This window comes from Coloeus monedula (assembly GCF_965178545.1).
Source record: "Coloeus monedula genome assembly, chromosome: 3".
Taxonomy (NCBI): domain Eukaryota; kingdom Metazoa; phylum Chordata; class Aves; order Passeriformes; family Corvidae; genus Coloeus; species Coloeus monedula.
In genome coordinates, this window is record NC_138783.1 from 53,713,207 (window position 1) to 53,728,919 (window position 15,713).

Here is a 15,713-nt window from a genome sequence, read left to right on the forward strand (position 1 = left end):
CTCTTCCCCTTCTCAGAGTAAGGCATCATGAGATTAAAAGGCTGCAGGATGAGACTTGGAAGATTCAGACTCAGGGCAAAAAAAATAATTAACAATGCAAGTAATTAAAAAGTGGAAGAACATGATAAGGTTTGTGGCTGGTTCTTCAGCATTAAATATTTTACAGCAAAATGTCTTCTTCTCAAAGGGATGTTCCAGTTCAAATGACAGTGAATCAGGTCAGGGAAGCTCCCTGATCTGAGGTAGGTAGAAGATTGTGCAGTCCACATACTCCCTCTGGTCTTGTGATTAATTCCCTTTGGTACAGCTATTCCTGACGTGAGATTGCTGGGACCTGTGCTTGCCCTCAGGAACTTACAAATTAATTACATTTGTTGTGTCAACCCATACTCATAGGCTGCAGACTCGTTAGTTAAACTGAATTGTGTATTTGCTCTTTGAACGTTATCAGAATATTCAGATCTGGCATGTTTCATGGTTGCCACCATTGCTTCTTCTTCGTACACAGATTTCTGTGGTTACTCCTTGCTTACAAACCACAGACTTTTCATGAGCTAATACCAGTTTCGGTTATTTCATAGGTTGAAACTATCGTGGCTGATGTCATCCTGGTCTTTTAAATTTATCTTACTTTTGATAAAACCCTTTATTGTTGGATTAAAAACCAGTAAATATTTGTTTCAGATCTCATATATTAACTTTGTTTTAAAAAACCTGGCAGCCCAGATTCCTATAGAAGATGTATACTAGCTCAAACATCAAGGGCCTGCAGGCCCGTGGTAGGTACCTGCACACCTGCAGTGCCTGCAAAGGAGCCTGGCTTGCAATCTCTCCCAGTGAGCAGGGTGTTCGTGGAAGGTGGGATGTGGTAGGAAAGTATAAAAATAATGCAAATGCATAGAGCCCCTTGTTTCACTTAAAATAATCTGATTTGCTTTGAGCTGGGTCCAGACTACCCTGTATTTTCCTAGAGCACAGGTAGGCAGTCAGACTCTTGCTGTGAAATCCTCAGGTCTCTCTAACTCCTTTGGAACCTGAAGGAGTCTGCCTCGTTTCTTGCCTTTCCCCTTTAAGAACAAAGAATCAACAAGAAACTGGTCTTGGAAGAGTTTTGAGATGCCACTACTGTTTTCCAGCTGCACTGATGTTCCTTTGGGCTCTGGGGGTGTTAATATCCATCGGGTGTTCCTGTCTTCATCCCAAGCCATTTTTTCCCCATGACTGTAGGAATATCACGACCTACCCCAGACCCATGCTCTTCAGTCACATTTATCCACCAGTTTGCATGTGCTGGCTGTGCATTTAATTTATAGTTTTTTGTGACTATTTGGCACCTACATACTTTTGCTGGAAGAAAGGTGGGGAACAGCAGGATAGGAAGGTTTTTAGTTAATGAGACATTTTTTGCTGACAAGATCACTGAGTATCTTAAGAAAAGGGAATCTGATCTCCTTCCAAGTAACTAAACAGGAATTTGCATTCCAGAATATTTGTGAAGCATATGTATTCCAGGAAAAAAACTAAAACAGCATTTATTGTCACATTGCCTAGGGATTTCAACATCTGTGAGAAAACATTGGTGATCACGCAGTGTCTACATTCTTTATGATGACTTGATTATTTTAGTTCCAAGCCAGTGGAGCATTACATGAAGACACTCTCCTGCTAGACCCACCTCATGTGAACTCAACCTCATGGCAACCCCTCTCTTGGGCTTCCGATATTCCTAAATCTTCCTCTAGCCTGGGAAAATAAGTTAATCATGAAAGAGGTATGCAAGAACCATGCTCCAGCTGAGTGGTATTTTTACATGCAGACATTGCTGAGGCGAACATTGGTGGAGTCCTAGAGGCAGCGTGAGAGTGCTCCAGATGTCTTGGCTCTAGACAAATTTTGGCATCCACTGAATGAGGGTTGGAGATTGAGTCCTGTTCCTGCAAAGCTGCAGGCACAAAGCACACGTGAGTTTCACTGGCACTGCAGTTTCACTGCTCCCTTCTCCCCTGGGACCAGCAGAACTTAATGCTCTGAGGCCTGATGCCCCCTAATCCTTCAGCCCTGCAGACAGCTGCAGGCACTGACTGTGCTACCCACATTCAAACACTGCCACCATAGTCTCAGCCCTGTCCCTGATCCCACCCGGATCAGGAGATGCTCACAGGCCAATGGGATTTTTGGCCATCTAGACAAGAGCACAAATTGTTACATAGCATCTTGAGTGCTGTCTGGATGAGTCCAGCTGAGAAAAAGTTGTTGCTGCTGCTGAAAGCCCCAGAGGATGATGTGCAGCCTCCCTGTGCTCCAGTGCATGGTACCTGAGCACCCTGCTGCCAGCTGCAGTTCCTGGCCAAAGAGGCAGAAGAAAGGGCCAAGTACCCACTAGTGAGGAGACGAAACATTTCACTCACTTAATTTCATAGCTGTCAAAACCAGCCTAAAACTGGGGCTAGAAAACAAGTGAGAAGAAAAGCACTGCTTACATAATCCTTTGGCAGTGAAATGAGTCAGGGTTCTTGCAGGATAAAAGGAATGCAGTTTTTAAGAAATAAACAGCATTGCTGTGATTGGTAGTAGTTGGATAGTCCTGCTTTCCTGAAGAGTAGCACAGACATTTACCATGGGTTTATGTGCCTTGTCTTTTGTGCCCGTGGTCTCTCCTCTGAACAAAGCTCTGTAAAATTGAACATTCCTGCTGTTTTCTTTAAAATAATCTGTAATTCCTTGGCCATAATGCAAAGGGAAGCACCCATCTGTTTGGTTTTGTGTTTTTCTTCTCTTTTCCACAAATGTCCTTGTTTTTGTTAACTAGGAAATCTAATCATCCCGCTCACAGGAGAGTTACACAACTCCAAGCCTCCTGAGATTTCAGTCTAATAGCAAATCTTGCTTAATACCGCTGCATTCGCTTCTTGCTTCAGATTTGCAGCTTCTTTGGCATTACAGCTGTGCTCTTATAAAACAGATTAAACAGCAAAAGGAATGCTGATTGGAAAAGCTGTGTTATATCCACCTTGCAGGACTTACTGAAATGAGGCTGTGTTAAAACATGAGCCAAAACTCCCACAGGGAGCATTAGTCTGAGTGATTCACATAAACACTCCAAGAAGTCAGCCTTGGTTGAGCTTCCTAGTCAAGGTAGGTAATAGTACGCAAGCAGCAGAGCCCCTCTCCCCTCTCCTTTAGAGAGCACTGTTGATAGAAACCTGCTGTTGTTTATTCTCACTGGGAAGCAGCAAGATGAGTACTTGGGTAACAAGAGAAAACTTGGGGTCTGGGTAACTCTTTCACACAAGGAATTGCAGGTACCTTTACTGTGAAACTGCCTAGTGCTGTGAAACATTCTTCCTCTGTGCGTTTGATGTGGGTCATCTGGAGAGGAAAACTTCATCAACCTCTTGAAATGCAGCCAGGTTTATGATCACTTTCTTTTGCAGTTGACTTTTAAGGGAGATAATCTTTCCAGGAGGAAGTCTGAAGAAAGGCAAGTTACAGGTACGTGCATTTCATGTGTCTTCATAAAGGTGTAGATGGAGTTGCTTTCTTTCCCTCTGCTCTGCCCTGCCTGGTTTCCAGGAGCTGTCACTCAATCCCACCCTTCCTGGTAGCTTTTTGCCATCACCCACAGGCACTGTGTGGGGTCTGACTCTAACCTCAGCACCAGTGCTGCAGCCACCAACGCGACTGTGGGGTGGTGTGAACAGCACCAGTGGTCCTGGGCTCACAGGGTTCCCCTGCTCTTCTCTCTGTGAGATGAAAAATGCCACAGACTGGAGCACCTACCTCCACGTCATCTTTTATGGGCAACTTCCGTGGAGAACTTCTTCCCTCGGCCTGCTTTGGTCCCTGCTTGCCCATCTTGGCAGAGAGTTCCTCTCTTGCAGCAGCTTTGGTGGTTTGGGAGCAGCTCTAGCATCAGCCGCTGTGGGGAAGCTGCTAGAGCCATAGCTGAAACAAAGTACATCACTCAGAGCACAGAGCTGGGGAGCCAAGTTTCTGCAGTGCTTCCAGATGTGAAGCGGGGGAGTTGGGTTTAGCCTTTTCTTTCTGAATTTTTTTTTTTAAAGCACCATGCAAGCACACTGTGAACAATTTGTACTGTTCACTCACGTTCAGCTACATGTTCCCAGTGGCACTCACTTAGCATATTTTTTAGCTAAGACTCTCCAATCAAAGCCACATCTGTGTGTTGGAGCAGATTGGCAGCAGACCTCTTTTCCACTGAAATCCAAGGAAAAACTATTCCATATCCACTCAGTCACACGTGACTTGCCCTCCAAGGTAATCCCATCCTCACAAACCACTCCAAGGACTGAGGAGGGGCAATGTCTACAGTCAGTTAACCAGGAGGCAAATTCCTCTTAATTCCACTTTGGGAAGTTTGAACTGAATAAACACTGTGTGATTTTGATGACAAGTCCTCAAGGAGGCATGATTGCTAAGCAACTTCCTATATGTGGACACTTGGGAGGTGGTAGAGGCTAATGGAAAGTCACACAGAGTATTTATTTCTGCAGGGAGTCAGGAGCAGACCTAAGCCTTTATCCCTGTCAGCATGCTGCACTGGTGCTTTAGCTTCTCCTTAATATACGTCTTTCCCTGATTTTGTCCTGCCTGTAGTTTCAAGCAACCTTCTAAACAAATCCTGCAGCATTTCCTGGGGAATTAAACATAACTGTGAGGGGGTAATAAGTTGTGAGAGGAACTAAAAAAGCCTCCATTACAGCCTGTCAATGCCTCTTTTCAGGTGATAAGAAATGAGAGTGGTGATGCACTGGTTGCTGCTGCTCCTTCTCCTGGTCAGCTTTGGCTCACCTGCACCCAGGTTTTCAGTGCGTATCTTTTAGCTATGTCTGTACACTCTCTCAAAGGTTCACCATTCCCAGTCATGCAGAGATGGATACTCCCCCACAAGAGGGATGGAGACCTGCAAGAGCAGAGCAAAAAGGCGTCTGCCTGCAGCTAAAGGAATGTTGTCCTAATAATACAGGATTTTCATAGCTAAGGGCTGTGCAGCCGTCTGGGGGACTGAACTGACATTACTAAGAATTAAAAATAACAACAAAAATTACAACAAAAGTCTCTTCTTAAAAAGTGTATTTTTATAGCCAAAATATCAGATATTTTTCATTTTTACACAAAGATGATTCTGGAACCTTGCTGGTTTGGCCTGTCTGCAGTGCAAGAGCCAAGTTTTCCCTCTCTTATCAATCTGAGCACTTTCATAGTTTGCAAGCCTTCCCCTTGAGCTCATCAAGTGGGGGTCAAGAGAAATTATTTTTGTCCAAAGTAAATTTTTGTGTATCTGATCATATTCTGGAATGCTCTGATCAATGCCAAGGTTGTTGCAGAAACCCCTTTTCCACTGGATTCAACTCAATAGCTCATGCTTTGCAAGATTTGCATATCTTAGGAAGAGATCACCATCAAATCATGTTGATCCACATAGGCATGGAGGGTCATGCTAGGGTCAAGAGGAGACAGATACTCTTCTCTCTGTGTCTCTCCTTACCACCGACTGAAGTGTGGGGGTTTTATTTTCTCCATAGGATGAAGATATCTGCCTCCTAGACAACAATAAATTAAGACAAAGGTTAAAACAACTTCAAGACTTACTTTACTTATATGAACTGCAGCTGAAGGACATCCTGGAGAACACTTACCACAGAACAAAAAGTGGACTGTTCTCAGGCAACAGGAGCGTGCAGCATGAGACGCTTTTACCCACAACCAGTGGAAATTTGATAGTGTATGACCAAGGTACAGTTTGCAGTAGTGTGCCACAATGTTTATTTCTCCCTGCAGTGTTCCACGTGTCATATTTTATTTCTGCTAAAAGTTTTAAATTTCTTAAAGTGGATTGTGTTTTAAAATACAGATACATGGGAGGAGAAGAGCTGAGTGGTGGCCCTGACACCGTATGATATCCCTTGGGGCTAGAGTCACTTGTCCCAGCTGTAGCCAGCTACTGCCCAGGTACCAAATGGACACCTTCAGCTGGGCTTCTTGCCTAGGACTCTACCGCAGAGAGGAACAGTCACCTCTCATGTTTTCCACCAGATTTCCTTTAGGAAGAGATGGGTCCTGCTATTGAAGACGCCATATTCCCTGAGTGACTTAGGGGAGCACAGAGTGCCTGGCTCAGCTGTAGGCACTGAGACCTGTTTGGATGAGCCAAGCCTCCCTGTTTCACAGTTCCCCCATTACTTCTGTGGCACAGTAACAGACATGCCTACTTTCTTCCTTGGTGCTACTTGAGAACATGTTCATAAATGACATTGTTGCCTGTGACCAAGATCCTTTGGGCATTACATTGAAAGTGTGAAGCACTGAGATCCTGAGGGGCTCTCTCCTGATACAGCCCTAGTAGAGCTGGAGACAGGAGCTTAGCCTATTATTTTAGAAATACTGTTCCCTGATCCTATCAGAACTACAGCTGAGGTTACCTTACCTTCCACATGGAAATAAGCTTCCCTGCAAAAGATCTTGCTGACAGAGATAATTTCAGTCTTGGGCTTTCATGATATAGCCCCAGGCTAAGCTGCAGCTGTCCTGCATCTCACCAAGGATTTGGGAATTATTCCCTCAGAGGGCACGGCTGTAAAGGCTCTCAAGTTTTAAAGCTCTTTGTCAGGCCAGCAGTTTGCAAACCAGTGTAGCTACTACCTTGCTGCACCATTTGCTTTGACTTTACAGGCCTTGCAGAGCTATGCACAGGCTGGCCAAGTGTCCTTGTCCCATACAGCCTCTCAGTCACATCTTCTCTTGGTGGCATATAGCCCTTGGCTTTCTGCCCACCCCGTTTGACAAACCAATGCTGTTCTGCCCAGATTGCTCTGCAGTGTATAATCGGAAGAGCACCACAAGTGGCTACTACCGGATCAGGCCCAGAGCAGACCGAGAGCCGTTCCTGGCATTCTGTGACATGTCTGATGGTGGGGGCTGGACTGTCATTCAGCGGCGGAGTAACGGCAAGGAGAACTTCAACAGGTGGGTGCGCTGTGGTTGCATCAACAGGGCTTGCAGTCAGGCCGCCAGCTCCCATCCCTGTCCTGCTGCTGGGCAAAACCCCACCCTTGAGACGCAGGATATGCAGGACTATATATTAGTGATGATAATTTAGGATTAGGACAATCTGGGGGTACCAACTGGCAGCAGGAGACCATTTTTAAAATGGATCTATAACTTCTTTTCCATGGGTTCTCTGCGTTTGAATGCATATTTTATCATTATTGAAGACTATCAAAGGCTCCGAATCAGCAGGTATCTGCTACCAGTGCACAGACTGAGACCCGTTGAACAGATCTGTTCTCAGATCAGGAATTATGTTCAGTATGTTGCAACATTTATTATCGTATTCAGATAACTCAAAAAGATGCCAAACCAGAGTGTCCTTTCCCTATGCACAATCCCAGAGAGGTGACTTTGACACTGAAATTTACAGGAGGAGAGATGCTCTGGTAACACAGTTAAGACGAAATATCCCCATGAAGGTTAATTCACTATCACAGCACACACAATTTCAGGGCATATCTAATGCCTCTTAAAGTCTATGCAGTGCATTGCAAAGCTACCTCAACTGGCTATAAACCAGCTTGCCCAGAGAGTGGTAGCTATCTAGCCATGGTAGTTCAGGTGAAAGAAAAACATCCTGAAGAGGAGCATTGACTAGTATGTAGGTCAGGCAGAATGAATATCCATAATAACAACATGAGAGAGGGAATAAACACAGGGTTACTAAAACTGGAAATGATGACACACAGGAAGTATAAGTGAATATCAAAGGTAATACATAGATCATGTGAATTATGATTTGCAGAAGAACAATATCAGGTGTTTTGCTGAAGACCAATGTGACAGCTGCTGCTTTCCCTTTCTGTTTAACTGGCAACCTCAGTCTGTGAGCACTGCATCTGGCAGTTTGAAGGTTTGATCCCAATATATGTGTGTGCACAGGTTTAGCAGGGGAAAAAGTCAGCTCTGAGTTGTATTTATTTCTAAGACAGAGTGACAAATCTCAGCTCAGCTTGTGATGAGTCGGATACGTTTAGAAAACAGTATATAGAGGTGAAGTTTTACTTGTTACCATATCCAAGTGTCACAAACTGTCTAATCCTCTCTCATGATGAAATTGATATTTATATCTCTCTGCAGGAAATGGGATGATTACAAACTGGGATTTGGGAAATTCCAGGGCAAGAATGATGAATACTGGCTGGGCAACGACCACATCCATGACCTGCTTGCTAGAGGTCTGAGTAATTTTTCTCCATAGATTTCTTTCTAATTTGCATTAGATAGTCATCTAACAAGACACAACTTTATGTTTAGGAGAGAACTCATTAAAGATTGACCTGATGGACTGGCATGGGGAAAGACGTTATGCAATCTATGAAAATTTCCAGCTTGCAAATGAGCAGGTAAAAAATTGAGAGAGCAGTAATTTGCTTGCTTTTTTCTGTGAGGATGGATGCATATGCAGCATCAGACCAGTATCAGGGTTGTATCTACAGCTCTGCAAAACTTACCTGCTCTGGTTCCCTGGGCTTCCTAGTTTGTCTGACTGACAAACAGCCCTGGGAGCAGGGACATAAACCTGGGAAGTTTTCCTTACAACTGAGTGCCCAGCTCAGTGGGTGACAGGATCATGTGTGCATGCCCTCTTGCTAACTCTGCTGCTGAACAAAGGGCAGTTCTCTGCCACAGGGCACAGGGATTCCCACATGTATTTGCCTTTGGCCTCATGATTAAAAGAGTCTTCTGTGAGTGAGCAGACCCTTAGGGTTTGAACCTCTGCAACTAAATGGAACCCTGTTCTCCTGCTTCCTAAGAGAGTGTTTCAGAATGTCACATAAAAGAACAAATCCTCTCGACTTCATTTTAAAATAAAACAGTGAACTCTAATCAAAGCTTTGAAAGAGCAGTTGTAAGTTCCTATCTTGAAGAGAAGTACCTGTCACACTACAAACACAGAAAACCCAGAGACAGACACATCCTGTATTTTCATGTTTGCTGTCTAGCTGTAGACAGTGTCCAGCTCCACACAGGTGCTGTTCTTTGCAGACTTGCCTTCCTGAACGCCATGTGTAAGTAGCCTGAATAACCAAGAATGCTGCATGGACCAGTCCTAATTCCAACTCCATCACCACTCCAGAAATGTGCACATTATGCTCAGTTTGTAATTAGAAATTTCTTAAGAAAAGTTTGAACAGCTTCATTTTAATACCTTACTGCCATTTTTCATAAAGAAAGGAGGACACTGATGACAGGAGAAAGCCCACAACACGAAAGTGATCATCCACTTAATATCAAATATCTCTTAGACCTGTTAGCTGTGCACAATGGAACTATTAGTATTCTAAGTATTCGTACCAGGACCAGACCATAGAAATCAGATGGCTTCTAGTCCTTGGAAGAGCAAAATGCCTAAGCATTTATTCTAACTGAACAACTGATCAGTTTATGGAGGCAACTACTTGGCACAGTTTTCTGCTAAGTTGTTCTTGATCAGCTAGAAAGAGCTTTCCATCTTGCTGTAAAGTGTATAAAATGGTTGTTGAATGACAATAAACCTGAAGCTCTTTGTAGCAGCAGCAGTAATTACCAATCCCTTCTGGAAGTTTAAGTCCTGCATTGATCTACACTAGGATCATTAAAGCATGGAGACAAAAGTCACCCTTGACTTCAACAGTCATGCCTTTGACAGTGGATAAAATGTCCAGAGCTAATTTGACCTCAAAAATGGGAGGAAAGGCAGAAAGAATGGATATCAAAGACATGTTTCACATATCCTTGCAGGACAATTACAGGTTATGGTTTGGCACCTATTCTGGTAATGCTGGCGACGCTCTGTCTGGTGGGAGCAATTTTGAAGATCAGTGGTCAGCCTCTCACAGAGGGATGCAGTTCACCACATCCGATAAGGATCACGATCGATTCCTGGCAGGGAACTGTGCGTCAGAGAACAAGGGTGGCTGGTGGTTTAACAGGTATGGAAAACACCTGATTCCTCTCAGATGCATAGGGTGTGGGTGGCTGTACAGTTGAGAGGACCTGCCTGCCTTACAGCAGCTGGAGGTTGCTGTGTGCACTTGCCACCTTGCACAGCCAAACCTAAGATGTTCACACCTACAGATCCTCAAAGGAAAACAATTTGCTTCTTTGATTATAGCAAAGCAGGTATGTTGAATTTTAAGAAAATGGGTCAGAACAAATCCATAGGGGACAATAACTTGGAAGGAAAAGAGCCCAGTTAAAATTCCTGAAAGTGCTTTCCATTATTCTCCAGCAACAGAAACAACTGTAGCCATGGTAAGGTGAAGTGTGTACAAAGGACATTTCCCTAGTGTGGAGCATGTCTAAGGGCAGAGCTACCCCAAAGCAATTACGATGGTATATTTGCTGATTGGGCATATGCCACACATCAATGGATAGGGACTCATGTTTAACAGCCCTGGAAATAGGGATATACTACTCTCAGATTTTCTCTGCTTTAGTGCAGGATGAGCCTCTTTGACCAAATTCTCATCACATACCAATTGAAATCAGTGGAGCTACGAAAATGTACACCAATAGTAGGATTTACCTCAATGAAAAGATGTCTGCAATTTTAGGTGTCAATATGGAGCTGCCTACACATGAGCTAGAGCTTACCAAATGCCACTACACCCCTTTGTTCAGACCATGTAGTTATAATGTCTGTAGTTAATACACCTGAAGGAGTCAACAGGCTGAATTATCTGACCAGTGTAGGTGTCTGCTTTAGGATGACCCACATATTCCTCTGTGTTCCACTAAATGCATTAACCATTTAATCCACCCTGCCCTCGTACCTCTAAATATGTGTTGTGTGAGAACAGTACTTCACTGCAATGATGCAGTATCTTCCCATGCTAAACATAATTCCCTTTTCCTCTTTCCTACATTGTTCCAAGGTGCCACGCTGTAAACCTCAATGGGAGATACTACAAAAGAGGGAGGTACAATGGAGCCCATGATGATGGCTTGGTTTGGTCTACATGGCACGGGATGTGGTACTCACTGAAATATTCAGCCATGAAAATCAGGGCTCCATTCTTCGTTGACAGCGAGAGTGGAGATGGTGAGAACAGTCAGGGCAGCTGAAACCTGCTGCTTTGGAAAGAGAAAAGGCACAGGCTGAAAAGAATGTGCCATTGATAGCCAGTTCTCTGCTGCTGCCAATCACCAAACCTGCACTTGATAGCTGGAGTCGCGCCTGCTTCTGCTACCTGAAGCTAACAGCACGAGTTGTTTGAGCACAGCCAGACAACAATTTAATAGCAGACATGGATCTCAGTCACAGGATAACCAGAGATTTCTTTTTCAGCAGTTTTCAAGACTTTGTTGGAGACTGTTTATTGAAAGTTCTCTGGACTTTGAAGGATCAAGCATGTCCTTTAATCAATCATACTTTTCAAGGTCTAAACCTTTCTCATTTTGATTTTAACCATCAGTGTTTCAGTTACAAGAACATCAGGATAGAAAGAACAAGGGGGTGGGGAATTGGACTTCATCTGGTGTGCCTTTGCTAGTGCTTTGTTGTGCATCAGGAGAATGTTTTTAAGCAACTTTCCCTATGGTTCCCAATTGCCACACTTCAGTTGCAGAGTGCTCCTGGAATGTGTGAAACCAAACCTGTGGATGGACATACTCCAAACTTGTGGATGACATGCTCCAACTGCTAATGTGCATCCAGACTAAGGCTGCTTCAAAGTAAACACCCACAATATGGACAGTGTGGGTTCCATTCCAACAGCTTCCCGCTGCAGATCCACTGCTGGAGTACACCACAAGACATTAAAGCAGACAAAGACAACCCTGCCGGCCAGATTTAAAACCCAGATTAAGATTAGGCAGATTCTACTAAAATTGAGTGCAGATATTCTTAGGAGTTCCTAAAATGCAGTGACAATTCATTTGTACATTCTCCTGTATTTTACCAGATGACTTTGCGTTAGTGAAGGGGAATCAGAAAGTGGTCGAACCACAAGGCACACTGCTTTCATTGACTCACTGGGGTGAAATGAAAAAGCAACACAAATGACTGAAAGAAATGGAATACTGAAAATTTATTTTCCACAACTGTTAATAACAACAGTTAAAAATGAACAGCATTATCAGCTTGATGCAAATAGTTTAACTACCATGCTGTAGAATAAACCTGTTTCCTTTTTTTCTGATTATTAATCATTTTTTAAACTCTTATTTCTTTTCCATTTACTTGCTTTTATATCCATACATACTGTAATTTGTATACATACCGATAAAGAGTGAAATAAAACCATCTGAGTAGGACTTAGTACTTTTTATCCAGTTTTCAACAATAGGAATGTCTAAAGAAATCCAGATCAAAATCTTGGAAAGCTCATAATATGAGAAATGTATTCTTTCAGTGCTGGCTCTGGTGCTTTTTCATCTGTTGTACTGGGTAGTTGAGAGGGTCTGCAAGGTAAGTTTAATTTTCATGGCTCAAGCTATCCTGGAAACAATGCAGAGGCATGCGTAAAGGTTCAGTGTAAAACTTGGTTTGGTCCCTCTGCTTTGTCAAGAGATAAACCCTTGATCTCACTGCTTCCGACACATCCCAGTGATTGCAAGCATGAACATCCCAGTGTAATGGGCAGCACTCCAGGGAGCTGTGCTCCTGAAACCGGTGCCCTTTGTCAGACTGCACTCCTGTCCACTTCCCAAGAGTATCCATGTGGAATGAAATTTGCACCTACATGTCTGAAATGAGGTTGCCCTTGTGAAGAAAGGGCTGCAACCAGGCAGCACTTACTATTCCCCTTCTGATCACTAGTTCTGTATTTTGATATGGTAAAATCTTAGTGCAAGGTTGTAACTGCATGTTGGGACATAAGAAATGACTTTGCACACATTATAACTGGGTGGCCACTGATGTAGCGCTGGGGGCAGAAAGGATGATCTTTGTCTAGGTGGAAGACAGAGAAATGTGAGTGATAAATAAGTTCATGCCTTCTGGTAGGTGATGCTCAATCCCACTCTTCAGTAGAGAGCTAAGGAAGTAGGGTAAAAATTACAGACTGTGGAAACTACAGCACTTAGGGGACAGCACTTGTGATCCGGCAGTTCATCAAGCAGCTGGTAACCCATCTGATAATGGAGAATCAAGCTGGAGATGAAGTCAGTAGGACTGAGTCAGACAACCAGCACCCAGTCCAGCTCCCCAGTGAGTGAGCAATGAGCAATGTGAAGCCCAGACTGTGGAGCCTGTTTCCCTGTGGGTCAGTATGGAGGGGAAGGCATTGTAGTTGGACTGCCTTCAGCCAGCGTCAGTGTTATGGTGCTTTTTCCTGTCTCTGAGAGAGAAGGGGGGGCCAAGGTATGACAAGCCGGGAGGGAAGGGGTCTGCCTGCTGTCTTTGATGTAAGATGTACCTAAGTACATCTAATGCATAAGACAGCCCAACACAGGGACAACTTTGCAGGAAGCAGCATCTGATTTAGAGCAATGTCACCCCTTCTCTGCTCTCCTGTGGCAAAGGAAACACCCTCTGGGATGCAAGGGTCACAGAGCTTTCTGCAAAAGACTGCAACTCCCACAGCAACCCCCAGGAAGCATTTCAGAACCACCTTTATCTTAATAAACAGGGTAGAATGCCACTAGCTGAGTATTTACTGGATCTGAGAGCTACCGCCAAGCTCAAATCACTCCTGCTGAAGGTTAGGGGAATGCTTGCTGCATGTTGCTGCACTGCACATTTGATCTCCCCTTCCTCCAGGGTCTCCCATGCTGAGAGGCTGAACAAAGCTTAAACAAATCCTGTAGCCCTGCAGCTCCAGTGCTGATGGATTGCTGCTTCAGGGCAAAGGCACTTCACACCTCAGGACTTACCTTAGTACAGGCAGCGTAAGTAACCTGAGCAGCAATTGCTTCAGATGTCTGATTTCCAGCTCATTTAAGTCAATTTAAAGACTCATTACATTTGATTGCCTTTGGATAACTCTTCAAGCATGAACACGTTCTTAAACACTTTAAACAGCTTTTCAGCTGACAGGTTATGGGAACGTATTGCTGGTACCAACGCCACACTGGGCCAAGGGCTGAACATCGGCATCTTGGCGCGGCTCCCGGGAAAGAGGGGGAGCTCACATCACCCTGTGAGTCGGATCCTTCGCTCCAGCAGCAGCTGCAAAAAGTTACTCACCAAAAAGGCCATTCAAACAGCCGGATTTGACTCTGGTGGCCAAATGCTGAGGCTTGTTCCTCCTATGCTGTCACAGCAGGTAACACTGTGTGCCTGTCAAGCTACATCAGAAACTGGCAGCTAATGCACAGCAATGCTGCTCTTCCTTTAAATTTGCTGTTCGTTTTTAGGGGGAAAAAAAAGAAGAGTGGGATTGGGAAATCTCTCTCTCTGCTCAGAAAGCCAGTTTTGAGAAAGATAGCAGCCTGCTTCCTGAGAATGGAGCACATGCTAATTCTGCCTTCACACCCACAAGGCAGGTTAAAGGGCATGTAGGGTTGGGCTCCTTATGGGAGAGTTGATTTAAGACTAATAGTCCACTGCCTAAACCTTTCCCCTCTCACACCAACCTCCATAGGCAGCATCTCTTTTCTTGGTTTTGCCCACTAGCATTCCCCTGGTCTTTGCAAGACGGTTATCCTAACAAATGGCAAGAAAAGTCTTAGTCATTCACAAAGGCCTGAGCTCTGCTTCTGCTGTTAACCAGGGCTCCAACCCAACTCTGAATACTTACAGCAGAATCTAATGGCAAATTTGTGATGTGTGGTTTCAAAATACAACAAAAAAGCCATCATGGCTTTTGTAGTTCACTGCAGTAAGATGATTTTCTGTTCTCTACAGCCCCCTGAAAGGAGGTTGTAGCAAGGTGGGGGTTGGTTGGCCCCTTCTTGTGGGGTATGCCCAGCCCCTGCCCTGGAGGGATCTCTGCTGAGATAAGAGATTTCATAATCGCCCAGCAGGACTCCCTGGGAAGGCAACCACTTTGGTCACGGCGAGAAAAGACAGACCCACAATCCTTTAGGAGACCCTATGCAGATCCTCTGTAACCCATTGGCCTTCACCCATCCCCTGTATCCCTATAGAAGCTAAGCCCTCTGCCCCTGTGGGACTCAGAGGGAGTTCTTGTCCCTGGCTCTTCCCTTCACCGGAGGGGACCCACAATAAAGCTACCTCTGTGCGGAACCAGCCACACGAGTCTCTCGTCTCTCTCTCTGTTCTGGCTTTGGCCTGGAGGCTGCCCTGCAGAGCTGAGCTGGAGTCACGAGCTGATATCACTAAAGAGCTGACAGATTCTGCAAGGGCTCCTCCTGCCAGCAGCTGAGGGAAGACACCGGACCTCGGGCAGGCGATTCCTTTCGGGACCATCTCCCCGGACCGGTCATCTCTTCCTGGGTCGCAGCCACGGACCCCACCACCAGCTGTAATAACTGGCGCCCGAACAGCCATTGGACCCCGGACCTGGCCTGAGCTGCGTCTTGACCACGCCAAGACAGAACCAGCCGTTCGTGTGCTGCTCCTCTGAAGACAGACCTACGTTTTAGCAGGCCTTTTGGACGGGGACAGTTCGAGTCCCTCATCTCCCACCCAGGACTGAAGTCTCTGAGGATCGAACTGCCAGACCATCCCCCCAGCAGACCATTCTAGGAGCCAGCCTCATCAGAAAACAGGATTTGTAAGTTTAAATATGGGGCTCTCCTCCTCTTTCTTG

The 15,713-nt window shown here is 44.9% G+C and overlaps 1 protein-coding gene across 2 annotated transcripts; it reads left to right on the forward strand.

Moving 5' to 3' along the window:
* The first annotated feature begins 3,038 nt into the window (after nt 1-3,038).
* Nucleotides 3,039-12,986, forward strand: LOC309571644 (fibrinogen-like protein 1). Of its 2 annotated transcripts, none has more exons than XM_082279332.1 (9): nt 3,039-3,135; nt 3,435-3,492; nt 4,745-4,829; nt 5,547-5,757; nt 6,828-6,987; nt 8,152-8,249; nt 8,329-8,417; nt 9,796-9,986; nt 10,932-12,986. In XM_082279332.1, the coding sequence occupies exons 3-9, from the start codon at nt 4,755-4,757 to the stop codon at nt 11,119-11,121; spliced, it is 1,014 nt and encodes a 337-aa protein (XP_082135458.1). In that variant the 5' UTR covers nt 3,039-3,135; nt 3,435-3,492; nt 4,745-4,754; the 3' UTR covers nt 11,122-12,986. The 2 variants fall into 2 exon arrangements, with proteins under 2 accessions (XP_082135458.1, XP_082135459.1); XM_082279333.1 differs by lacking the exon at nt 3,039-3,135 and adding an exon at nt 3,175-3,302.
* The last annotated feature ends 2,727 nt before the right edge of the window (nt 12,987-15,713 follow it).

Coding starts and splice junctions, on each gene's coding strand:
- LOC309571644 (XM_082279332.1), top strand. CDS start 4,755: ATGAGAGTGGTGATGCACTGGTTGCTGCTGCTCCTTCTCCTGGTCAGC. Junction 8,250..8,328: donor CCATGACCTGCTTGCTAGAG/GTCTGAGTAATT, acceptor CTTTATGTTTAG/GAGAGAACTCATTAAAGATT. Junction 9,987..10,931: donor GGTGGCTGGTGGTTTAACAG/GTATGGAAAACA, acceptor CATTGTTCCAAG/GTGCCACGCTGTAAACCTCA.